We start from the raw sequence: 26,974 nt of genomic DNA, 5'->3' as shown, positions 1-26,974 counted from the left end.
CAAAACCCGACCCTCCTGTATGTGCTGAAGGGCTACCCAGTAGGCTACATAAAAAAGAGGATGGGAATTAGGATCAAAATGGAAACAAGCTTTTTCAGCTTTATTGTGCTATCCCTGGTATTTTTGTAAGAATGTGAATGAGAAGCAGATCTCTGTATGTTGACGTCCAAAGTATCAGCCCAAGTCTATCTATCTATCGAACTGATTGCGTCGATCTGCGACGACGAGTTATAATTGAGCTCATAAAGGGGAAACTGGAGAAGGCCAAAAACATGCAATCAGGCCTCCAACACAGTTGCCTACTACTTCACGGCGATCCTGTTAAGGACCTGTCAATTTTGTCATAAATTTGAGTTCATCAACTCATTCATAAATGTTCTATAAACATTGTCTTTCTATTTTAGATTAGTCAGTGACAATAAACTTGTAGAACTGAACCCAATGACTAGCGTTGTCAGCTTACTTGCTAGGACTGGACTTAACCCATTGATTAGCTGTGGTATCTACAGATATTACACGCCTTCCGAAAGAGAATTGACCTGAATCAGATAGATACTGAAGCAAATCTGTTATGTGTTTGTTCCCCTAGAGTAACCCAACCTTGATTTTCCTCACGCTCTACTAAAGAACATGAAACTTGAATAAGTCTACCTTACAATAAAATACATACCGGTAGGCTACTTCTGTTGATGCTTTTCTTTTCTAAAAGCTTTGATAATCCATCCTTATCTGGAACAAATTGGGCTATGCAAGCAAGCGATATAAAACAATGACAAATGTTACACTAACGGTTACTGACTAACCTATTCAACAAGCAAAACAGCTGTAGAGTCCTGGTTTTCACTGTTTTCACTACTGCATGGGGCGGGTAGCTGTACAGTTCAAAACATGTTAATGAATCGACCTTCTGACAATGCTGAACAATCAGTGCTGTCCATGGTTCTGAAATAACGGTGCTATTCAAAACAATGGTAATTTTAAAAAATAATATCATTTGTGTAATATATATATATATATATATATTATCATTATCATTATCATTATTATTTGACAATGTAGTGTAGAATGTCTTTGGCATTGGTGGGCTAATTTGGGTATTTAATATTTTAGGGAATATCACTGATCGAGGAGGCAGAGGAGGCAGGGTAGACTGGTCGATCTGGGGACACACCATAGAAAGGGCTATGTGACAGAAAATAGCATCCACAGTTGTCATTACATGTTATTAAGTGAATGAGTCGTATAATCTTCAAAAGGAATTATTCTCAGGAAACAGGAACCTTTAATCTGGCAACATTCATTTCTTTAACATGTTGGCATGTTACAGTATGTTAGTAAGCAAATCTTCCACTGTCTTTAAATCTATCTACTTGATACTCCCTCAAAAACTCCCTGAGAAATGAAGGGCTCCTTTTTCACAGTGATGAATGTCTTCTCAGTTATGCCAGTGTTGGCAGTAGTTTGCAGTCCCGCAGACTTTCAAGACTTCCGTCTTCATGCGCCGTGCAAACCCTAAGAATCAGCCAACACCTCATTAGCCATCATTTTGAGTCGGTCTTTGGAAGGAGCTTCTGTTATTGGTTAATTGGCTGACAGGCGGCGTATTTTATAGACGCTGTGCTAATTATACCTATCAGAGGAAATGGGCCTTGCACCTGACATGACTTACACTTTTGGTATAATGCCCTGTAGTCCGATTGTGAGGTGCCGTGATGCATTAGCCTCTGCAACATTAAGCACCATCCCCAGCCGAAGCCAACTCAAGCACTCAAAGCTATTATATATTAGTCTTCGATGTGTTTTCTGGCATTGCATTGTAAAATCAGATATCCATATAATGACAACACTGATATTTGATTGAATTCTGGGCAAAAATAATACACATGTGTTCTAAATAATATAGTACCACCTTTAATATTTGAACGGCTTTTCGTCTAAAATCTACATCTTAGGAATGTTTGGGAAGTATGCCTAACTTACAGTGTACTGGCTGTGGCTATATAGTTTAGTATAGTATACTATTCACTATAACCTTCAAGATCAGTTTATCTGAATTAGGCTAGGCCTGTGTCACAAAGGAAGTGAAAGAGGGCCCCTTGCCTAAGCTTTGGCCTTGGCCATATTTATGTAACTTGAGTCAAACTCCAGAACACTCCATCAGGTTAGACATGCCATTTCCTCCATTAAATCTGAGTCAGAAGTTAAAAGCAGAGTCGTTCAGGGACCTGAAATATATCCTCTCTGGCTAACATACATCATTAATTCAAATTGATGAGACATACTGTATCTCTGTCTAGTCAGGTTTCAGTCCAGCAGCTCCTATGGGCCATATCTATATTGCACACATCAGCTTTCACATACTTTCTGCATTGCGATGTATAAGGTTACCACAGTTTTTGTTTTTTTGCATTTCTTTTTTTTTCTGATATTTATTGTTTATGTCATGTTTGTGGTTTTGCCCATTATCCCAGAGCCCATTTATTGTTTAATTCTAATGGAAATTGTATTCAAAGAGGCTTGTCATCACGCACGCCAGCCATCGTGCGCACATGTGAAAGACTCTTCACACTAAACATAACAAAGAGAAATTATAATAAGACCTAGATTGCTAATGTATTAATGTAACATTTATTTGCATAAATGCCAAGCCACTGTCTCCACTTGTGTGAGTCCCTTTGTGTGTGCGTGTTTGTCTGTGTGTGTCCATGTGTGCGTGCATGCGTGCGTGCGTGTGTGTGTGTATGTGTGTGCGTGCGTGTTCATCTTGTTTTCTGTATGTGTGGCATATGACAGTGCAGTGCTACCTGTGTGAGGACTTGGCATGAGCGCCACCATTACATGCCACAGGATGGTCATTAGAGATACAGTAGGCCCTCTTCGCCCAGGACTAATGCTGGACTAAATTCGTTGAGCAGGCCATCATGAAATTATAATGATGCCTCCAGTTACTCGCTACCAAATATCTTCACCTCAGTCTGCTGACTCACGTCTGCAATTTGGGATGAGGAGCTTCACCAAGACACTATTAAACTCAAATGAACTTTCCATATCTGTATCTAATATATGTTTTCCACGTATAACAAATATATCTGTTGCGCACAGCACGACAGCTTCCTCGAGCCATCCCATTTCCTGGTCTAGTTATAGGTGTAGTTGAGATATGGGTAGTGATATGTCATTACTTCCTGGTGGCTTCCGTGTCACTCAAAACAGTTATGTATTGGGTCTCTCTAAAAACCATGAGCCACTCCTCGAGGAGATCGAACTGAAATAATAATAAAAAAAAACACTCTAGCCAGAGCTTGACATTTCCAGCCAGCAAGACAGTCACCAAGAGTATGTTCATTTCAGTATACATGTATACACACTTGTGGAGAGGGAAGCAAAAACAAAGTAGTGAAGGTTAGTAGTCCGTTGAACTAGACATGCTCCTCCACGAGCTACAGGAATTGACTGATTGCTTTTGAGAGGGTAGATGACTGGATATCTACACTTTTCTATTGCTAAACATATACAATGCTATTGCCAGTGTCAAAAGGCTACTGTTTGCATTCTGCGTTTTTCACTGAAAAGTGGTGCAATCCATCTAGAAGAGCGAGAGTCTTTACGATTTACGGAGCTTTGCCAGACTCTCACAGGCCTAGGCAGAGCCTATTTACCAATAGAGTGTTCTTCATGAGGCAAACCCTTGACATTTTCAGCTGCGTTTGTTGTTTTTTTTTTTTCAGACTTCATACACAATATCGTTTCAGCGTGTCTGACTGAAGGCTGAATATAGCACTGTGATTTAGGCAGCAAGTGCCAACTTCAAGCTCGGTAGCATTCCACGGGTGGAACGCCTGATCGATTTCACCCCAAGGTCTTTTTAATGGCCTGCGTGAAAATGGCCGCCCATCGTTGGGAGGTTTTCCATTTGGCTGGCACGCCCACCAACATCTGAGACAACAGGAGCAGAGGTCAAAGCACTGAACAGTCCTGAAATGATTAAAGGGCCTTGTATAAGATTAATGGGGCACACCAATAGCATGTTAAGCCTATTATGCTTCCTCTGTGTCAGTCTTCAAGATACAGCGGCGAAAGACAATGTCAGATAAAATAGAATATCAGGGCTTAAAAGGCTGGTTAGAAGTCACATAAATGACTGATAGCCTTCGACACCAGGGTTAAGTGACGAGGATAACTTTCACACAATCAGTAAGTAGCTCTAATTGAGCTTATCTAATGACGGCACTTTTAACCTCCTAACCCATTATGTAAACCTCGTTTAACCTACGACCATTTATTGATGTACTACACAGGATCTTTTCGCAATACATTCAATAAATGCAGTCACCGTTATACATTTGTTCTCAAAGTCATGCTCTCAATTTTGCCTTGGAGGTAAGCTGTTCAGAAAATGGCACATTGACCAAAAAAGAAAAAGAAAAAAAACTGAAAACAAAACAATTGCATATCAGTAAATATTCAATTACGTATGAATGTATAGAAGTAAATGTACTGTATGTAAATGTAAAAAAATATGAACGAGTGGTTTTCTTGAATAACAGCTTCAGTCACACCATTTGTTCACAACTGAACCCTCCAAACATCTTTTAAATCTTCACTAACCTCTGCTCTGGAGGTCAAGTGAATGGAAAATGAAGTAACGGACATTTTCTGTACGTCTGGTTCCTGCTTGCAGAATCTGATCACCACACTGACCATGTCCATTAAAGCACAAACACATACAAAGACATTTGCAGCAATAGGCTAGCCGGTGGTAAAATCAACATCAATGGCAAATGAAAGGGGATAACCTTCCCAATTATATCATAAAGACCAACTGTGGCTTACGTTTGTATTGAGTTATTGATTTTCCAGATGCATTTTGCTACATACCTCTGAGGTATTCAAACAAGACAGCCCCTTTCTGACTGGAGCCTCATAGAGAGTGCAATATGACTATTCAAGCCACAAGCCATTTGACATTAAAAGTGTTCTCCCCCTACTGTTTCCTTCCCACTGGGTTTATTTTCTGATCGTTCAGGGTTACATTCACTTTGACTATTTTTCCTGCCATATGCCACTGAGTCAAAAATCAAATTAACCCACAAAATCTCTACAGTATATGCTTCAAAACACTGCCTCTCTCTCTCTTTCTGAATGAAAGATGAATAAACTGAAACCATAGCTGAGGATAACACAAACACTGGCAAGAGAAATATACTCTTAAATAACTGAACCGTAAAATTGCATGACCCATTACCATTCTGTAATAAGATAAACAAAAAAAAAATACTGTAGAAATAATAAACAAAATAACTGTATTGTGAAAACCAAACTCACACCAAACAGAATGGATGCTGAATTTCCAGTTAACCTATTCTACCCGAACTAAACCCTTTAAAAATACTTTTGCATCAGTGGTATAGACAAGCAAGAAACATAGAGTTGTTTAGAAGCAGCCTGCCCTTCCTATTCCCCAGGACAATCCAAAACAGATATCTGGAGCCATTTCCTGCATAAAGGCGGGCCTAAGGACATCCAAGGCCCTCGACTCAAAGTCAGCCCATTTTGTGGAGAGGCGCTTCTCTCCTTTAGCAAACCACTTCAGAGCTGCTGAGTCTGAGGTCTAGGATCCAACCATCAACCATTCCTTTCTCTCTTTCTCTCTCTCTCTCTCTCTCTCTCTCTCTCTCTCTCTCTTTCTGACTTTTCCCCTCTCATTCTTATGAAAAGCAACAGTACAAAAAAATTGTCTGAAAATGTGGAGCTTGCTGTCTTCCCTTGGTACTTGGCATTGAACTACAGTAAAATGTATGCCACTATATCTCAGCAAGCCATATGCAGGCTTGCAACACATCTCTTGATTCGTACAGTTTTCTATTACCATTGCCCTAGGGGGAAAAGAGACCTTCTAATTTGTTTAGCCAAAGTACAGCATGCAATCTTTAAAAAAAAAAAAAAAAAAAAGTGTTTGCATAGGTACCCTGCTGTTTGTGCAGGCAACCCACGGTAGGCTAGCTGCAAGCGCAATATCTGAGTGTCATCATTTTATAGCTGACATGATCTACATGCTACACAACATTTAATAGGCCCGTGGGTGATATTACCTCTGCCAAGACCCCCACCATGAACATCCAGCCCGTTTTTTTCCCCCAACAGTCGCTGATGCAATAGTGTCCTCCTGTACAACGGAGGGCAACTACTGTGATAAGTGGGAGTTGTTTTACGCCACAAGAGACGAATGAAAGCCCATTCCCACTCTCCTGTCATCAGACTCGGTGGACAGCTGCCACCCCTGGTGGCCCTAAAACCTCCGCACAGCCCTTCCGCCAGATCACGAGTGTGGCAGGTATGAGGTATGATCCCGTGATTTATCATAAACAAAGCTTCTTCTGCAGGTGCCGAGAGGCAGTTTTTTTTCTCCACGGCCCATCAGAGGCTGTAAGAAAGATGTTGTTTACTCACCATATCGATGGGACCTCTGTCCCACTGATCTCCAGGAAGTCGTATCTGTCCTCCAGCTGAAAGTCCGTGAAGACCAAAGCGATGGTGTCCCCCGGTTCTGCGAGTATACTCCATGTGCAATCTGCATTGTTCTCGTACTCCGAGGGAAAATGAGAGCTGGAGATTGTGCCCGTCGTGCCTCTCAGAGTCCCACCGCAAGAACCTTCCGCTACGTTTGACAAGGAAAGGTGGAGATAAAAATTAGGATTGCAATGTTCATTACTAGCACAGTGATTTTGAGGCGTGACAACATTACATTTTAAAACTTTTTATAAATATAGTTCTGCAATATAAAGTTATCCATTCAAATGAGTCCAAATGAAATATTCATCATTTGACCATGAAGAATCATCTGAATGTCTGCAGGCAGCTTGGCACAAGACAAAGTCTTTAGTTATTCAGTTTAATACTTTTAAACCTCCTCAAAAGAATTTGATCGTATTCTCACTTGTGACAGAAGGGACAAAAAAAGGCACGTACCTCGACAAAATGGTGCCGGGAAATCCCACGATGCACCACTTCCTGGAGAAACTATGCATGTAAGCATAGCATGGCCCTCAAGGACATATCCCATCACACAACTGTAACGGATTTTGTCCCCTATGTTGAATCTCGACCCTTGGATAACTCCTTTTGCTATTAACCCTGGGTTTCCACAGGTATGACTTGGCAATACTGAAAAAGGAAGACAGACAACACAAAAAATAAGACAAAGTACATTTTACTTTTCAATGCATGTGTAAAGAGGAGAGAAATTCATAGAAATTGGAACCAGACACTCAAATAAATACATAAGTAATGTCACATTATGACATGGTCTGTTTCATGGTCTTTCCATTTACCTTCAAATACATGATGCAGAGCATTGCTATATCCCAGATTATCAGTAATGAAGTGCACAAATGTATTAAAGGCATACAAAAACACATTTGCATTTTTTCAATAACGTATCTGTTTATTTTGATGCATCAGCAGTGGTTCGGTTAGAAAAATACTCATATTTCTTTCAACGTTGTCCACCATTCCACTTTTCAATATCCTAAACTGATTATGAAAAACAGCAAATCTTTATCATGACAACAACAATGCAAAAGCCCAACCAGATAGAAGAAGCTGTGCTCTCTGTTTACCATTAACAAATACACAAACAAATCCATGGAGTGGAGCTATTAAGCTATGAATACAGGTGTGTGGATTTATGGGTGAATCATAAACAAACGGAAGGAGAACAAATAGTGTAGTTTAACTTCAGCTAAGCTGTTACACATTTGTATCCCGCTGGCCTCTAAGTAAATGGGGGGCATTTGTCAGATTCTGGTCAGATCTGGGCCAGCCTGAGTTGATATGTGGGCCAGATTAGTTCCAGTCCCAGGTGTTGTCTGGGCCGCTACTGGATGTGTGCAGCTGTTCATTAAAGCCTTATTAACCTGCATAGCAAATGGTGGGATCAGGAGTAGTGTGGTGATTGGATCAGATTACCTTGGCTGATTACAACATCAATGTGTGCAACAACTTGCCACACTTCCTTTGGCTTCTGAAAAGTAAGATCGATACGTCCTGACAGAAAGCCATGGCTTTCGCTGGACACGTCCACCAGTTCGATCTCCCTCACCGGGATCTACACTGATCTGTGGCCCCCAAAACAAGTAAAACAGAAACAGGGCTGAAACTGCAAGAGCCAGCGGGGTAAGTAGCTTGAGGTTCAAAGGGTGTTGGAAAAATGAGTCCGGGGGAAAGGAAAAGGGGAGAACCCTTTTTTAGAGAGCAAAGGATCAAAACGGGGGTCACACTCGGTGAGTGATGATGAGAGAAACTCCTCTCTCCCCACTGTAGAGAGGCAGATGGGGCACTGGGCCTTGGAGTGGATATCTCTCTTTCCAGCCAAGCTAGAAGGTGAGAGACTGAGCTTTCAGACCACAGCCTAAGGTGGCGCCCACAGTTCAACAAACTGGCCTCAGAAACGAGGGGAAAGCAGTTAAATTACTCATGCGCGCTAAAAACTGTATGACCTACATTAGCATGTATTACTAATGGTAAGTGGAGGGAGAAAGGGTATGCATATGATTACGGACCGCTAAATTTCATTTGCATATGTAGTCAAATAACATTCCTCTCCCTGAAAATGATGAAAAGGGAAAAATCCTAAAGGGTAAAAAACAGGAGACCAGAAGGCGCACAGACTACGACAGCAAACCCATTTTGGAAGCAGATGAATCAGCCTCTCCCCTATACTCGGAAGCCAGTGAGAGACTCTTCAGGAACAGTACACTTTTCCTCTCTTACCATGTCACAGTGGAGAATGATATTTCGCGCAGAGAGACCTCTAATACAAAAATCAATACCAAACTACCTCTCTTTCTCTCTAAAAAATTGCTTGCGTTCTTAAACTGTCATACAAGAGACATTTGTTAAGCCGCTCGGCATATGATAAAAGCATCTGAGAGCATTTATCATCTATTTTTATTTACTTCAGATGTTCTCTTGAGTAAATATGGTATGGATAACAGAGGGCTTTTATAGTGCCTACTATCACCAGCATCACAGTTCTGTCTGTCTAGCATTGCCTCTTTGTTTTTCTTTCATGCACTCCTTTCTTTGACTCTGTCTCTCTTCTTTCTATTTGTAATCTGTCTTTTGTTGTTCTTGTTGTTCTAATGGAAATAGGAGCCATTCCTCAGTAATGATGAGATTTCATCCACATGTTTAGCCATAATTTGTTACCACACAAACAATGTTAACTACTACCACCTACGAACTCATAGCTACAGAACAGTCCTTTCTCAACTGTCATCTTTCATACCTGTATAGGATAGTTGCCATTGTAACTTAACTTGAACTGCTGTTATGCTCAGCTAGATACATTATTAGTTAGATTACTACTGGGCTGTGGACAATGATGATGAATTCATGTTGCTTGTTAAAATCAATCTTTCCCTCTACCTGAAATTGAAGACTATTTCTTTAAATCAAAGACACCCTCTGTGAATGCACACGTGTGTCCAGATATTTGCATTACTTAAAAATTCATCATCAAAGACAGCAAGTGCTGATTACATAACACAAAGTCATTGGCGGCCTGCGTACAGCATTCTATCAGTAAGATTAACATCTCTGTGTGAAACACATACAGGGCCGTGGTCATTAAGATTTAATGACCATGAAAAGAGAAGCCAATCTTTTATTCAGTTTTTCACGCTTAAACATTATGAACAGTGGAGAGAAACGACAGCTTGCTACACTATATCCTTGGCCCAATTACATTCTATAGAGAGGGAAAATAATATTACAGACCCTGTGTTTCATCTTATTACCAGCTATTATATTAGATTTCCCACAAGAAAGCTGTGGCCGGCCATTCATTAGTTCGTAATAACGCGTGCTCCTCCGACATGGATGCATTCCATAACAGCCCATGGCTACAGAAGGCAGCTACAAGCCATCAATCCCTATTGCACAGGGGAATGACAAATTTAAAGGTGAGTCCAAGTTGTTAAATGAAGATGTATGAAGTCAGAAGGGGAAATAAGTCGTTTTTCTGCCAATGCGGTGACTCAAGAGACTGCCTATTATCCCCTTGTGAAACCTCTCGGAGGGTTGAGGTAACCTCAGCATCTGCTGTTGAGCACCATGCATCATCTGCCCTCTTTGGCAGCTACCGCTTCTCACGACTGGGTCTATGGGCTGTTTCTATGTTTGTCTTTACAGCCATCAGACAGGCTGGAGTGGGCCGGTGTCGACTAGGTGATTTTCAGAAATACGGCACACACAGCGTGCACGCACGCAAACACACACACACACACACACACACACACACACACACACACACACACACACATTGTCACCTCTTTAATGGTGAGGGTTTTAGTGGGTTATTTTCTTTCTTGACATTATGACAAATGCTGCCTATCCCCCTGTAATGTTCCCATTGTCTCTAACCATGCCAAATGGCTGGCGTCAGGTTTACTACCATTCAAATGGTTGTTATGGCAGCCAGGGCTTCCTGTCTGCACTGTTTGTAGGTAAATGGAAGCTCTAGGCTAACTGGTCTAACCAGAGACTTTATAGAGGAGGAGGCAAGACGCTTAAAGAATCCTCCATAGAAATGTATGGGGATGGTTAGTACTGCCAAGATGGCTGTTGTCTATACATATCTGGAAACCCAGAGCCTAAAAAGATTTACAGTGTAGGGTCTCAGGCTATGAATAATTAAAATAGCTCGAGGGGTGGAACCAAACATGAATTTGACACTATCACTGCACGTAATTGGATAACACTATGACCATTGTTTACTGACTTCTTCCAGACTTCGACGTTGCAGCGCTGTCATCGTCTGTTAAGCTTGCCTCTGGCCCGCCTACTGTATATGAGATACAGTATGCCGATGTGATTGGTGCAGGTCGGCTCCATGGATATGGGTAAAAATGAGCATCATTACTGATTGCCAGAATGACTCAAATTGAGCAAATTCAAATTGTGCGCCAACTCTGGGTTTGCAGGGCATCTCCTTCCCCTGCCAACAGCCAATCGTCGGCTGTACAGAAGGAGTAGCCTATGCAATTCTGAGGTACAGCAGATGGCAAATAAGCTACCCTGGAGGATAATAAAGAGCAAATAAGCTACTCCGGAGGATACTCAAATTCACCTTGACCTTGACCTTTACCCCCATGTTCCTTTAAGGTCAGTCAGATGTTCCCTTATATCCCTGCACAATACTGTCCTATGTTTGCTGTTGTGATTGCTCATGTGAATTGTAGATTTGAAGAGCCACACGGACAGTGTGAGAGAAAAGAACAAAGATGGATGGTTGACAACCCTTTGAAGGACAAAGAGAGAAAGAGAAATATTCACTCCACCATACCATGTTGTGCATGTTTGACATTTGTAACATTGAAAACACTGAATGAACCAAACTGACCAACATTCTATCGGTTCTATCCAACCGTCCTGCGGCCAAACTAACTCCACAGCTAAAATGAAGCTCTGTTATAATACAACATCACAGTTAATGTGCTCGTAAACACACCATTACATGAATTAAGCTACACATCTTTCAACACCTACAGGACAGATGATCACATCACACCCAGGTCTTTAACACCATCTTGCGTGTGTGAGAAAGCCATAGCAGAGTGAATGGCGGTCGTGAGAATGCAGTGGTTTTCTAAACCCCAATGAAAAATGAACAAAATCATTGTGGAACTATGTTTTTAAAAATAGTGTACCATAGCAAGGCTAACTGAAGGTATATACTGTAGTACAGTATGTACCAAATATCAAAATTCGTGATGAAGCCTCTCTTTCTTATGGCACTGATTACATTATTCCCATATGTTCCCAAATGTAGTTTAGGCATCAAATGCTCTTTACAAATCAGCAATTCCATACAAGCTATTATAATACTAGAAACGGCAAGGGCTGTATGGGCCAATGCATAGTTTGCTGTTATAATATTAGATATTTACATAGTCATGAATATTTACATCGTCATGACTATGTAAATAGCTCTGTAAACCAATGTGTTATGTATACTACTGGGCTCATATTACAGTATAATTCCATTTTGTTCATTAATTTATGAGGCTACTCCTGGATGTTAACTAATGACTGTTAGAGGAGATAGAAAAACGTAACCTTGTCTACAGATGGGTTAGAGGCCATTGTTGATGGTGAATGAGACAAACCTTGTTTTGTTACATCCAATATATCCAATATAATATATCCAATCCAATATATCCAATATCCAATATATGTCCAAAGAAAGAAAAGCAACAGGCATTAAGTTTCAATCAATTAATACTTTTTTTATCCTGCACTGGCTGCCACTGCAGTCTACATTTTCAATTAACGATGCACAACTAACAGGTGTTCAAATTACACAGTTAATCCAGCTCTGTTGATACCCTTGCCATCATTTAGTGTCTGCTTTCACTCCGGAGTTTTCCTCCCTTTTCCATTAGTGAATCATCCACATGAATTATTTGAGTTGACCTTGGAGCAAGCTGTATGGATGACAACTTAACTGATAACACAGGGCAGGGGGAGCATATAGGGGCCCGTAGGCCCACATAGAGAGGTTCTAAATCATGTTAAAGGACACACTTAGAGGATGCGTCTGTGTTTATGATATTTTTGGCATGTGTTTTCGTGAGTTATAGTCTACTTGTGATAGAGAGAGATTGGAAGAAAGAAAGAAAGAAAGAAAGATAGAGAAAGAAAGAAAGATAGAGAAAGAAAATAAGAGAAAAAACACCTCTTCAGAGGGGCATGGAGTGTCCTGTTCCTCCAGCTTCAAGTCACTTGAGAATTGCATTTGTGTTTGAATATGAGAGAGCTCTTGAGTGAAGGGGCTTATGAGACAAGTGGGACAAGTCCTTCCTGTACCATAGAAGACCCCGCCGAGAGAGTGTTTACTTTGAAGGTGTCAGGTGCCACGGATCTTTGCATGTGAATTATATACTCACATTATGAAAACAACATGGAGGGCTGGGGGAATGAAAACATGCTGTATACGGTATGTGCATCCAATTGGGAGTATGTCCCCCCCATTCTCCTCTAAAAGCCAGCCCTGCTCTTGTCATTGAATGTCCGGGGAAAGGTATTACAGTATGTAAGGGATAATATAGAGAACGCTGGTCATTATCGGGAAAATAAGTACCGACAGGGCGAACCGGACCCCGACGCAAAGCGCTGTCAAAATAAATAGTTCGCCACACAGATAGAACTTGACAGTTTCAGGTGTTGCGTGGAAGAGTAAGGAGTGGTCTGCATTAGAAACAGGTAGGAGATTTGAGATCTCTCAGCTTTGAGCAGTGGCATAATAAACCAAATTAGCACGGTAAATGCATATAACCATACAGGAACAATTGACTTGAAAACATTCATGACATGAAGATTGTCATTCATACTGATAAGCATGCAAATTCTAATAACAGAACTCAACTAAGTAAACAAATACATCTTGCAAAGGCAAAGTCAGCTTAATCTGAACAGGCTCTGAAATGTATTTTCATCTAAAAGCATCTATATTTTAACCCTGCATTGAATTACCATACACCCCGGCGACTACCATGAATCAGTAAGCTCGAGATGCACCGCCACTGTCTGGAGTTTAACACTTCCAAGTTGAACTCCATCAAACTTGATCAGTCACCGTAGGATTGAGCACCCAGGGCATGGTGAACATCAGCAGCAGGTTCAGAAAAACGCACTCCCAGTCACTGAGTGGTCAGTCACCGTTGGAGAAGTTTATAAAGTTGTGCACACTTCAGTGTATACCTCTGTGCTGCCTGGCCATGTTTGGAGGGCACCCCTTAGGGGAAGTCTAGACAAAGTCTGCTAAATCTACAAGGGAAGTGTGCGTAATCAATAGTATGGATTTTTCAGAGTTTTCTTTTCATGTTTGTTTGCTTTATGTAATCCCAGATGACTCATGTTTACAATAAAAGTGTGACCTGCCAACTGCTGTGGCCCTGGCCAGTGTTTTCTGCTGTGCCTTGCGCATGTAAAGCACACAAGTCCTATCCATTCGTTTTAAAAGTGCAAACCAAGCACAGCACTTTTCCCATTTCCCATAACCGTACTAACCAGTCAGCCATGTTGCTAGGCGATCTAGAGACCCATTCAAAGTCCATGCCTGCTATTAAGATTATCAACTGCTGACAAACCTCTAAAACTGGACTGGAATCGAGGCATTTTACAGGACTGTGGTACCAAACCATAAACGAGAGTGGAGACAGCTGAGCTAGGAGACAGATCTGACACACACTTTTACATGCATCGTGACTCATTTAATGTGTCGGGACAGGGCTATAGTGTTGAACAGGAGAACACAGTCTTGGGCTTTGGCAGAACAAAAAACAATGCTGATGATATATAGAACAAAGATGTTCCGAACCTGTCGACAAGTCTTGTTCTCTTTTGTCTACAGATAAAATAAAGCATGTCCCTTTTCCGTGCCTTTTGTCTCAGTATTGGTTCCTATCACTGATTAGTGAGACACAACAAAAATTATGTCAGAACGAATGGAATACTTTATGGAAATATGAATCATATGGAAAACATGAAGCAATTTGTAACTTTTTGTAATCTCTGTCAGGACTAAGTTTGTCAAATATACCAGGTAGGCCAAGTAGTTTTTTTTCAGTATGCTTTTAAAGTAACACATATTTCTGCTTCATGCAAAATTCCCTCTGCGCATAACTGCTGAGGTTGCAAGTAAAATATTAGTGGATTATCTTGGCTGTATTCCAGATGTGTACCGATGGGATGTACGGCAAGCTGCATTTATGACCTAGTATATAGAATATATAACATCTTGAGTACATTGATGAGATATCGGTCCTTTGAGAACAATTACATTTAATTAAATCAATGAGTAACTCTGATCACTACTAATCTGATCAAATAACCAACTAATCAGATGATGATGATCAAAGATGATCGAATACACCGCATATAGCATAATAGAGGGAACAACACATCACTAGAAACAAGGAAAATAAGCTGCACTGACCAGACCAGTGTTGGAACAGGATGACATGGTTGGTGGTAACATAGCAGCCATGATATTGGAGAATGGTTGATGAATAAACAAGAGTAAACCTCAAACAGACTTATGCTATGATGATTTTGGGAAATACTCCAAAATGACGTGAGGAACTTTACAAACTACCACCAAGTCTTACGGTGGCTTTGATAAACTGTGCCTACAACTGTCAGCTGATTGACATGATCGTTGATTGATATGGCCCGTGTGGCCTGAAGACTCTCTAGATATCCATGGTGACGTTGTGTCTCTTTGGTCCCTAAAACAACTTGGAGGGACTTTTTGTAACATACACAATAGCCCACCCAGTCAATTGCATTCTCCTTTGGGATGCAAAACTCCCATCACGGACTACGATGCTTGTTCATGCTTTCCAGGCCCCAGTCTTATTAGCTCACGGTCCAACAGCTCAGCTGAAAATGAAAATGAGCTGAACATGCTGAGATTGGATGCAAGGGTGGCACAAACTAAAGACCACCACTGAAGCATTGAAGATTAAGACTTCAGATCACTACCTCTGTGGCCCTACAGTGGGGTCTCTGCCTTCACTAACCTGAACCCTCGGCAAATGCACTGTTACCAAGGTCATTCGGTTAGAAAAAAAACGGCTAAAAAAAAAACCGGCAAGACAATTAATGACACTGACTGAACACAAATTTCAGTCTTTACTGTGTGTGTGTGTGTGTGTCTGTGTGTTTGTGTTTGTGTGTGTGTGTGTGTGTCTGTGTGTGTGTGTGTGTGTGTGTGTGTGTGTGTGTGTGTGTGTGTGTGTAAAGCCAGGGAGTCAAATGTAAGAATTGTGTTTGCCGATAACACTACTTTACAAGGCTCTAATATGTTGGATGGCATGTTGGATATTGATTTAAATACCATTGCTGTCCTCAAGACCCTGTTCCTAGCTAATGTGAGAGCCCTCAATCATGTTGATTAAAGAAATTAGTCACAGACAGTTAGACGTCAGCCTAAGTGTTCTTTCATTCAAAATAGACCATTAGACCCACTGGGCCTGTTTGGCCCAAATTGTCCAAATGAGTCCCTGATTGACAACACAAAGATCTCCAAATAAAAAAATAATAACAATTACAAGAAAAATAAATAGGGAATACATCAGGACATTAAGCCTCTGTTACTGAGCACAATAGCTGACTTTTACTTTGGAAATCTTTGACAAGACAACTTCCTGATCCGAATGCCATCCGCCTCGCTGGGCCAAAAAACATGACATGGCAACTTTCACTGCATGATTTGGAAAGCCAATTTTTCAGCTGATAGCATTGGCCCCATATAGTCCGAGAGTGCTCTTTATTTTGAATGGAATCGATGTAACCAATGGAGCACACTGTGTGTTTGTCATTTTTTTTGCATTGCTGCAAAATGTGTGTAACATTTCATGGAAGGTTGATCATGAATAGCTACTGATACAGGGAATATATATTTTCACCTAGGCTTATATTTAATGACAACTCACTATCATTATTACTGGAAAAACTGCAGCAACATCAAGTTAGATGCTCTACCCATTGCACTCAAATACCATATGGTGCACTTAGCAAGAAACCCCACAAACTGATTTGTCAAGTAAACAGCCTCCTTAAAATAGACCCTATGGCAAGAAGCACAGCGCTTTTCCCATTAGCCCAACCGTGCTAACCATTCTGTGATGTTGCTAAGAGATCTACAGACCCACTCAAAGTCCATGCCTGCTACCATGATTATCAACAATTGACAAACCTCTAAAACTGGACTGGAATCAAGGCATTTCACAGGACTGTGGTACCAACAACATCTTGGGCTGGAGCCCAAAGAGGCGTCGCTATATTAAAAAAAAAAGAAAGCTAGGAGTAACTTGTGTAGAGTTGGGCTGCTGACTCAGACAGTTAAAGACCATAAAGGATGCAAGCTGAGCGATCAACTAAAGGAGTTTGCAGACTTCTAGCCACACATTTGCAAGTAGAAATAGGACTTGATATTCAGATCTAAAGATTTAATGACAAACGTGATACCTGAGGCTAACAATAAACAAATACCGTTCTTGGTTCTTGATTAATGAGATTGCCTTCTGTGAAGTTCTTATTTTATTCTTGATCGATTCACTGCAGTTATGTTTTCCCTTTGAAGTTTCTTCAAAGACAAAAAAGGAAGGAAGACAGAAACCATCCAAACACTTTTCACACCAACAAACCATGAGACGTACTATCAGGTAATCCACCAAATCCCACATGTTCAATATTATGTCAGATACAATGTGTTAGAAATAGATCTTCCCTTTATGGTGATCACTTAAAAGTAAATCAATTGTAGATCAAGACAATAATTTCTTCAAGTATACAGGAAAAATATTTTAGATGTACTATTTCACAGCATTTAATGTGGCTGTTTTAAACATCATTACCACTTAACACTGTCACTGGCTCTTCTCCCATTTGAGAGCGGCAGCAGTTGTATTTGCAACAGTCGCTTCTAATGTGATATATTGTTGATGGTGGAGAGACAGCCATGCAGTGGATTGTCTGGGAGAAATCTAACTGAATCCTGCAAATAGTCCCGGATCCGATTACATTTACATTTAAATATGTTGTGGGCTGGAGAGCAGCATTTTCCCATCACTGGTTTTGATATTCGCCACAGCGCTCCATTCTTTCTTTTCCAAACAGGTGACTAAACAGACGGTCAATCTTATCTTATTGGCTAAGGTTGACAGGGTTTGACAAAATACATGACATACATATATTTTCTTGAACCGTACCAAAGAAGATATTCAATCAGCCATGCCTTTATTTGCACTTCATTGGTATGGTGACACCTTTCTGCATTGTCTATATGACACCATCCACTGTGACAGAATAATTCGATTGTCTCTTTCCAGGTAATGGCGTTGTTTATGAGGGGTGGAATGCCATTTGAATGCAACTGGTTCGCGGCATGTGTGCAACATGACCTGCTGTGAGGAAAAAAACACTGAGGTTTACTCAGAAATCTATCTCCGAACGCCCCAGAAAGATGACTATTTTTTAAGACAACAACTGTATTATGTGGCAAATTAAGACACATAAAGGAGCAGAGTCCTGAGAGATGAGGGGAAGAGAGAGAGAGAGAGAGGGAGGAGAGGAGAGAGAGAGAGTTACTGTATCTTGGCAGAGTGCCACTGAAGCTAGAAGCAAGCAAACTCGACAAAGACAACAGGGAGGGGTCACAATGACCAACTAAGCAATTGTCAGACAGCTGTTAGAATACCAGAGGGAGTACCAGGAATGCAAAGTACTCTGCTTAAGTTGTTGATAAATGTAATGTATGAAGTTAAGTGTGAAATTTTTCATGAGATAAAGGAAATGACATTGACAGTATGCTAAGTGTGTGTCTTTGAAGGCCTCCTTTTCCTGTATACAGTTCCGATTTCTGTCAGAAGATAACATATTGGCATTGAAATATATCTGACGCTAAACAACCGATGTAAGATGAGCCATTCAGGATGAATATTTCCATATGGCTGCACTGCTGAAAGGCATCTGCCACAGGGATACATCAACAGTGTAAATATCAGTTCAATACCATCCTTTGCCCAACATTGCCCGTGGTATGAATCTTCACTGTGTAGCGTACTGTATACCTTGCTAATGCCAAAAACAGACTTCAGAGTGAATATCTTTGTTTCCAACACTTCCAACAATGTAAAAAAAATGGCGCAAACTCAAGGGTTTCAGTGGGGGCTAATATGGGTATCATGCTGTTTACTATGATATGTTGGCAACAATTTAAGGCCTGAAATATGAACATACAAGATAGTACCACTTTTTTATACCTGACTTGAGCCCGGCATCTTTGTCACATTGGACAAAACAAAAGTGTCTGCTAATAATTATAGCGTATTAAGCATAAAGGAAAGAAACACAAACTCTTTGACAATTAAGAGAACAACAGCGCCACTTCAAACAACAAGAGCATGTCATGACAAACGACAAGGGTATTGTGATGTAGTGACTCTACGAAAAGGTTCCTCATCAACGCCTATGCACAATATCAAACGACACGTTTGTGAAGTTAGGCTTCACTCTGCATTCTCTGTCTTATACTGCTGCCAAGGCTGATAATGCACATCAGATTGCCATCAGATCAACAGTATGCACATCATGATCCAGCACTAACGCATTTAGCATGCTTACAATGTAACCTGCAATTACTTGTCCCTGTAATCACCAATATCACCAGCCATAAACCGTCTGGATATATCATTTGAAACAATGAAACAAAATCAAAGCCATTTGTGAAAGCCATGCCACACTATAAACACTGGTCCACAGGTTTGTACAGTGTGCACTGGTAATTGAATCTCGCCAGGTATCTAAAGCATGCGATTCAAAACATATTGATTTTACAAGACATGACATACAGTAGAATCCTTCAGAGGCATGCCATCCCAGCGCTAATGCATTGTAAAGGAGGATCACTGGAGTCCATTGGGCATACAGCACACAATGCCACAAGACAACCATCAACCACCAAATGCATTACATACAGTATGCATGTAGTGTACAAGCCAGTGATTGTGAATGCCCCGCAATGAGAATTATTTTTTACATTCAAATAGATCAAACAGTACATAAGAAACAACAGACCTCGAGTGTGTTCGCAACATGCACAACGTTAACAGGTTTCTCACAGAAATATTTATGAATGCATTGCTGGCGCATCTCGAAGGACACAGTTCTGCTTCTGGCTGAGTAACTGGGTCTGCATCCCTCATGCGTCCCTCTATGGCATTGTTGTACAGGTAAGATGCAATACAGATGGCCAAATACAGAGAGTGAAAATCTTTGCACAAATACAGAGTGGTAAAATCTTTGAGATTTACAGTATTCCATCATTGTGTTGGTGGGAATTATGGTGAACAAAGACTGAACATTGTCTGTTGCACTGAGGAAAAAAAGGCATTATTTTAATGCACTTGGATCTTATAGGACAAGGACATGTACTAAGTAGTCTGGCGAATGTCATTTTTGAGAAAAAGAGAACATCGTGACGGCATGAAGAAAAACACACAAAAAGCTCTTGTAAAACATACAAGCACTCTTGCATCAGAAAATCATTGTGTGCTGCTGAAACACCATTCTACATCACCTTGCTACACTACTTATTTTCATTTGAGTATTTGACAGAATTATTTGAGAAAATCAAAAGCACTGACCCTTTAAATGTAATAAAAATGTAAAAATGTAATTATCTCAAACCAACAGAATTCCAGCGGGAACTCATGGCTTCGGGCAGAATGTCCTTTTTTTCAGTTGCAACAGGCTTGCCAGACATAATGTCATTGGTGCAATACTGGTTCCAGTTATTAAGGCCGTCTGAAGTACCATTGGGCTCTCTCATTCACATCGCCAAATGGGCACTAAGTCAGTACAGTAATGTCTAACTGACAGGAATGATTGAGCTATAATGATAGTAGTGGTCCTTGTTTACATTTATTTTATTTTCTCCAGAAAAGACTCAGTTGTGGTCATCACCAGTCTTGTCCAGCTGATTTGAAACACACACAGGAACACCCAGCTCTGAACTGGAAACCTACTGGGGCTCTGATGTGCATGTGTGTAATGAGATCTGATTTTTCTCACGCTGTGTTTAATAAGAGCTATAACACCCCCACAACTTCTGCTCCAAACACTCATCCTTCCACATTAGCCTGACAGCACTGGTGTCATTTGTTATGGTTCTTCTGCGATCCACCTTCTAAAACGGCGAATAGCATGAAATTAAAGCTATTAAATGTATTGTCCGTCAACATATCAGGATAAAAGCATCCTGGGTAAGCACCCAGTAAAATCGAATCAACCTACTAGGTTATTGTCAGGTTAAACCTCCAATACTGAAACAGTATGTGTGTACATTACTTTAAACAGTAAATAATACAACCAATATATTTTTTAAATGTATCTATCGCTGTCATTAAAGCAGGTATGTTTGGTTCACCTTTTTTAATTAAATGTGGATAACTCACATGGCAAAGCTTTCTGGACAAATATCCTTTCTTACAATTAATTCTGCAAAATACTGGCTACTGTAGATAGCAGTTACCAGTGTTCTAGGATGTCCATCATGTTAAGGCTTTGGCAAATAATCAAATCATATACTATAATCGTTGTTTTATCACTAGTACACTTACTATGAGGATGAATACAATCAAGCACAGCATTCAGTGTCCTCTGACTTCCCAAATAAGCCTAGTTTTATTTCCAAAAATAGCTCAATTTTATGCTTAAGCCCATTGCCAGGAATTCAATTTAGCCAGCAGATTTTAGTGGAATGATAAAAAGAAAATATACACACACACACACACACACACACACACACACACACACACACACACACACACACACACACACACACACACACACACACACACACACACACACACACACACACACACACACACACACACACACACACACACACACACACACACACACAAACACAAAGAAGCAAACAAAACAAACACTGTTTGTTTGTGGGGAAAACACTGTAAACTCCACAAATATTATAAGAGATTAGTTTCATAAAATACAATACTGCAGCAGGTACCGTTTGTCAGTGCATGTTAAGGGAAATGCGCAGATGCTTTTGGTAGTATACACACATCTGTGCCTGATGCGGCCGGGCCACTAGTGAGAGTCTCTATTTTCATCTACACTGAAGGGCAATAGAGGGCTGCAGGGCAAACAACTCATTGGCTTTTAAGATGCCAAATGGACTCCAAAGGACTCTACTGAGAAGTGGCCACTGAAGTCAAGTCCGCAAATTAACTCCATGCCACAACACCAGCAGATTTTATCCCCCCCCCATCGCCCCCACCCCCCAAATTCGGCTAGCTCCCCTCAAATTTGCCAATGAGATCATAATTACATCATTTGAACTTGCACCCACAGAGAGCTCAGAGACCTTCGGGAAATCTGATAGACTTAAAGGTCATTGTTAAGAGAACAAAAGCAGATGAAAATAAGTCCAGCAGTTCACGAACGCAACAGCAGCAGTCACTGTGTTCACCTGTGGCCTCCAGTCCGTGTTGGAACGCTCTACTTCCTGGTGTTACCATAGATATATAAAGCTTTATATATCTATGGGTGTTACTGGACACTCCAGATTACACTGCGCTTCGGAGGGCTGTCCTTAATGACTGACAGAATCCGTCAAGAGTGGCCATGTCAATTCTACGCACTCTGCCTACTTACTCTTCTTTTTTTCCCTTGTAAAGTAGTACACCCCGAGTATACACCTGTCACTTGATCTCTCGGCACACTCCATATTCATTGCGGGCGACAGATGTTGCGCCAGAGCGAGATCTTGTGACTGCACGGAAGGGGACGCGAGCTGACACAGATTCCCCGCCGTCTCAAACAATAGGAGGCTCCCTGGCATTTGCCTATCATTAACAAACTGGCGATACGCGCCCCCAAAAAATAAGGACCCCCGTCTGAAGGGGTTCACGTGGCAACACAACAGAGGTCGCACTTGACACGCTGAGAGCCGAGCCCTCTAATGTCAGTATTCAAAGGGACCTGCTTATCTGCATACGCGCTATTAGCCTTCAGCTGACTGATATGAGTAAGCACCCAGTGAGCTAAAAACAGAAGCCCCATTGTGCTGCCCTCACAAGCTTGTTGTCAAGGTGCTTTAGTACTTCTCTCTCTCTCTCTCTCTCCTCTCTCCTTCTCTCTCCCTCTCTCTCTCTCTCTTCCTAAAATGACTGCAGCATCAGTTGGCTGTCTACAAGCTATATTATTTGTCTGGCTTTCAAGGACAGCAGCAAAAAAAAACACAAGATGTGAGGAAGTACTGTGCGGGTTGTTTGTGATACTAGCCATTTTTTCTTTCATACTGTCTAACTAAATGGCGTTGCTGAAGGTAACAGAGTAAACATGCTCTATTTTTCACTCTCATGATTCACATATGTATTTGAAACGCCTTGCGGCATGTTCCTTTGTTTAAAGCATAATGATCTAAGGAGTAAGTGTGGGATCCAGCAAAGACAGGGATCTGTAACATGGAATGAAAATAACCATTTCATACTTTGAACCCCTAACATGTGGATAGATAGCCCAGTTGGGCTATTTAAATAATGCATCAATGTAGCATATTGCAGTGTTTTGCCATTGTCCCAGTTAGATATACAGTATTTACTGAATTACAGACAAACCATAATATAACCATACCACATATATAAATAGTAAATAAAAGCAGTCTTGTGGTGTCATAGAGTCACACAAATTATCTAAAGTGCTCACAGTTGTATTAGACACTGCCTGTCACTCAAGCTCCCTTATGAAAGGACAAGGAATCTGACAAAACATGTTTATGATATGATAATGCTCATCTTGTTACAAAAACATGCAGGTATTATTTTGTATACCATGATTGACAGAAACAATACAATTGAATTGTGAATTGTAGAAATCGTCAGGAAACGCTAAGCAGGTAACTCTGTGTGATTATTATTGTTATTTATACAATTACTGATGACATCATCATATATTATTTATGCACCAGGACCCTTCATCTCTATGTTTACACATATGGCCACTGACAAATCATGCACTGCCCTCCTATAGTGCCCGGTGAGCATTACAAATACTGAATATTTCTAATGCACATTAACATGCATACATTTGCATTACAAGACATTACAGGTGCTTGTTTGCGTTTGCACGTATAGGACCATGACCTTGTGACAAAACATGTGTATGTGTATCCATAATTTCATAACTAGAGCTGAAAGACAAACAAATAGACCAACATAGGTTACCACTGGCTGTGCTGTACACACTCGCTTTTGTTCCACGCTCTACCCAGAGTCATTTCAGACAGTGTGCTTGGCTACACAGGTGTTTAGTGAAGCCAGACCGCCAAGTGCTACTGCTAGCTAGCATCCCGGTGTGTCCAGTGTCCAGGATCTCATACACTGACGCAGACAGACAGACAGACGTGTATTTAGCTTCATAGTGCTGGTCATATGCATGGCCCACATGCAGCAGAATATACACATCCTGACCTGTAATGTTTGTTTGGTCTATACTGGGGCATGACACTGGGCATTATGATTGAACATGCTTTAGCACATGTATGATGAATATACCTGTTCAATCAATAACTACCTTCAGTAGAAGTTTCATATTTTCTTTTTTCTTCTTCTTTAAAATAGCCTACCTTTGCATTCATGTTAGCTATGTTCCAGTTAATTGTACAGTAGCCAGGACCTCTTTTCACTGTCTAAAAGTTAAGGCTATTTTTTAAAGTGAAAATAGCTTCATTACTGCATGACCTTGCCAATAAAATACGGCTCTCAGAATGAAGTCATCTATGGCGCATAATGGCACTAAATAAGTGGCTTCAGGGTAGGACAGGGAGATATCCATATATCCATAGGGTACTGAAGTAAGGATGATATTAGCCAAGTTAAATGCCAGCCTTCAGGATAACATAAAGCATTAGTTTTATGTACCATGAATGTCAGTATTCCTTTATGGACTTCAAAGTACATAATGGTATCATGACAAAATAGTACGAGAAAAGAACAGGAGGACGAAATGGCATGCAAGCATTAACTGCCTATCTTCTGCTATGCTATTATTAGCCTAGTAATGTAGCAGGGAAAGGGAGTTTGCGCATACTTACAAAGATGAAGTATTTTAATATAATATTGTCTCCTGATATTAGAAGGTGCATTTTAATGAACTAACTAGTGGGGATTTGTGTCACGTATAAATTTGTGCTCGCCCTCCCTCCCTCCCTCGCTCTCACTCTATCTCTCTCTCTCTTTCTGTCATACTATATGATCGTCCTTGCACTATTTGCGGCAGCACTATAAATTAGCTCTAAAAAGGAAGGAGCAAGCCCACGGCTCACATTGGATCCAAGCACAAGATCCTCAATCCAGCACACAATACAGGAAATGAGCAGTAAAACCATCTGACCACACTGCTCTTTCATTTCCAAACGGCGGCCTTCTCATCCGGGCTCCAGCGAGACCTCCGGCGTATAGCCGTAACGCACCTGCATTCGGTTTTGTCATATGAGATCGTGGTCTTGCGTGGCTGCCAGGCTGTGAATCTGGAGAGCCCATGTCAGACCTTAATGAAGGGAGTGGACGAGGATTGAGACTTCCCTCTGTGGATGTACTTCCACTGACCAACCTGTAGAGGACTCCAAGCCTCACCAATTACAGGAGTTGCTGGATGGTTCTCAACTTGTGGTCACTCGCTCCCTCCCTCACACTCGACGTTCGAAGTTCTTTGATGACACAGAGTGTCAGGTTTCACATTTTAACACATCAAGGTTTCACACTTTAACACATCAAAGTTTCACATTTTAACACTTATCATTGTGGTGGGGTCGAATGCACCTGTGCAATGTTGGTGGTGAGAGAAGAGCTATTCCTTTTAAAAGGAGTAGTGTTAGCCGAATCAGTTCTGGATGTTGCTCTAATTTTAAAAGAACACCATAAATGAAATATAAGGTACAATCACATCATTGTGAAGGACAAAGCCTTTGAATTTCAACAGCATTGGCAAACTTCATGGCTTCACATGGTGAATACCACAATATAATAATTTGCATGAAAACGGGACAGCTTATAAGCCATGCATCTGTTTATCTATATTTGCGTTAAAAATGAGACAAATGAACCCCATATCGCAAAAACGGAGCCGCAGAGATCTTATCGCACACTAAACTGACACAGACCCAGACAGATTCTTTAGGGCTCATTGATCCTTCCAGGAAGTCCACCCGAGTCCATGTTGGAGCTGGTGCATTTGCATACGAATGAAAGGCCCTGATGTGTGTGAAGGCTCCCATTGATTAGGGCACGCAGTGCGAGCTGCCACCGCATCTTGTCTCTTTCACCACTGGGGTCCCTTTTTCTTCTATTCGTCGAGAAAAAGGGCAAACGGCCGACGACCACCACGAGAAGAAGAATCCTTTAAGTTACTAATCTTCATCTTTTTTTTTTTTCATGGAGGCTTATTTGTTTTTGTTTCTGTCCTTCAGAACTGTAGCGTAAACATCATTTGACTTGATAACACTGCTTATTTGCTTGTAAAAGATTCACTGTGGGCTCAAAATACTTGAGATCCTCACTGTGCATGTGGGAACTGCAGTCATGTCAATAAAATGCCCCAGCAGAAGAAATGCTGAAATGCTGAAAAACTAAATATTTTAGTTGGCTTAACTGACTGATTTCCGGCTAATTTTTAAAAAATTACAAAGCAAACACATTTAACCTAGTCTCAGCTAACTTTTCACTGTATTAATATGAAGAAGTTTCCATCTCCGGGCACAGTTTCATTTAGAAAAATGTAAATGAAAGACATATATTGCAATGAAGAAAACGAAAGGGTCTAATTTCCGTATCTCTCTCTCTCTCACACACACACACACACACACACACACACACACACACACACACACACACACACACACGCGCACGCACACACACACACACACATGCACACACAAACTATCCAGTATCTTCTTTAAAGGTCTTTTTGAGGTTAACTATTCAGTTTTATAACCTACCCACTTACGTTCACCATTAGCCCCCCAACCTGAGCGCATTAAAAGCTGACAGGAAAGCGGTCAGGCAATCATTAGAATTCTAATTAATCCAAGGTCTCCAATGGGCATTTGTGGGCCTTTCAGTTTGAGAAGTAAATTATACCCTTATAACTTCTTCATACAGTAGGATAGCCCACTAACATTTCCTTCTACTTAAGATCCTGACATTTGTTTAAAAACGGCACATACACTACTGAATGGAAAGATGTAGCCTCCTGAAGATGAAAAGTTGAGGCAGTTATGTTGTAGTCAATCATCACTGTAATAAATTTGTGCTATTATACATGTCACTGTGCTTTCACTTAGTTCTTTAAGGAGTATCATATGTCAAAAAATGCA

At 40.8% G+C, this 26,974-nt stretch overlaps 1 protein-coding gene across 1 annotated transcript in view; it reads right to left on the bottom strand.

Moving 5' to 3' along the window:
• Positions 1–26,974, bottom strand: part of LOC134063580 (CUB and sushi domain-containing protein 1-like) — a 232,763-nt gene that overhangs the window by 119,301 nt on the left and 86,488 nt on the right. Inside the window, exons 5-6 of the mRNA XM_062519171.1 lie at positions 6,970–7,164; positions 6,451–6,658 (exon numbers count right to left, since the gene is read on the bottom strand). Coding sequence (XP_062375155.1) covers positions 6,451–6,658; positions 6,970–7,164 — 403 coding nt within the window. The remainder of the gene's footprint in view (positions 1–6,450; positions 6,659–6,969; positions 7,165–26,974) is intronic.

This window comes from Sardina pilchardus, chromosome 18, assembly GCF_963854185.1.
Source record: "Sardina pilchardus chromosome 18, fSarPil1.1, whole genome shotgun sequence".
Taxonomy (NCBI): domain Eukaryota; kingdom Metazoa; phylum Chordata; class Actinopteri; order Clupeiformes; family Clupeidae; genus Sardina; species Sardina pilchardus.
This window is presented reverse-complemented; position numbering and strand designations above follow the sequence as displayed.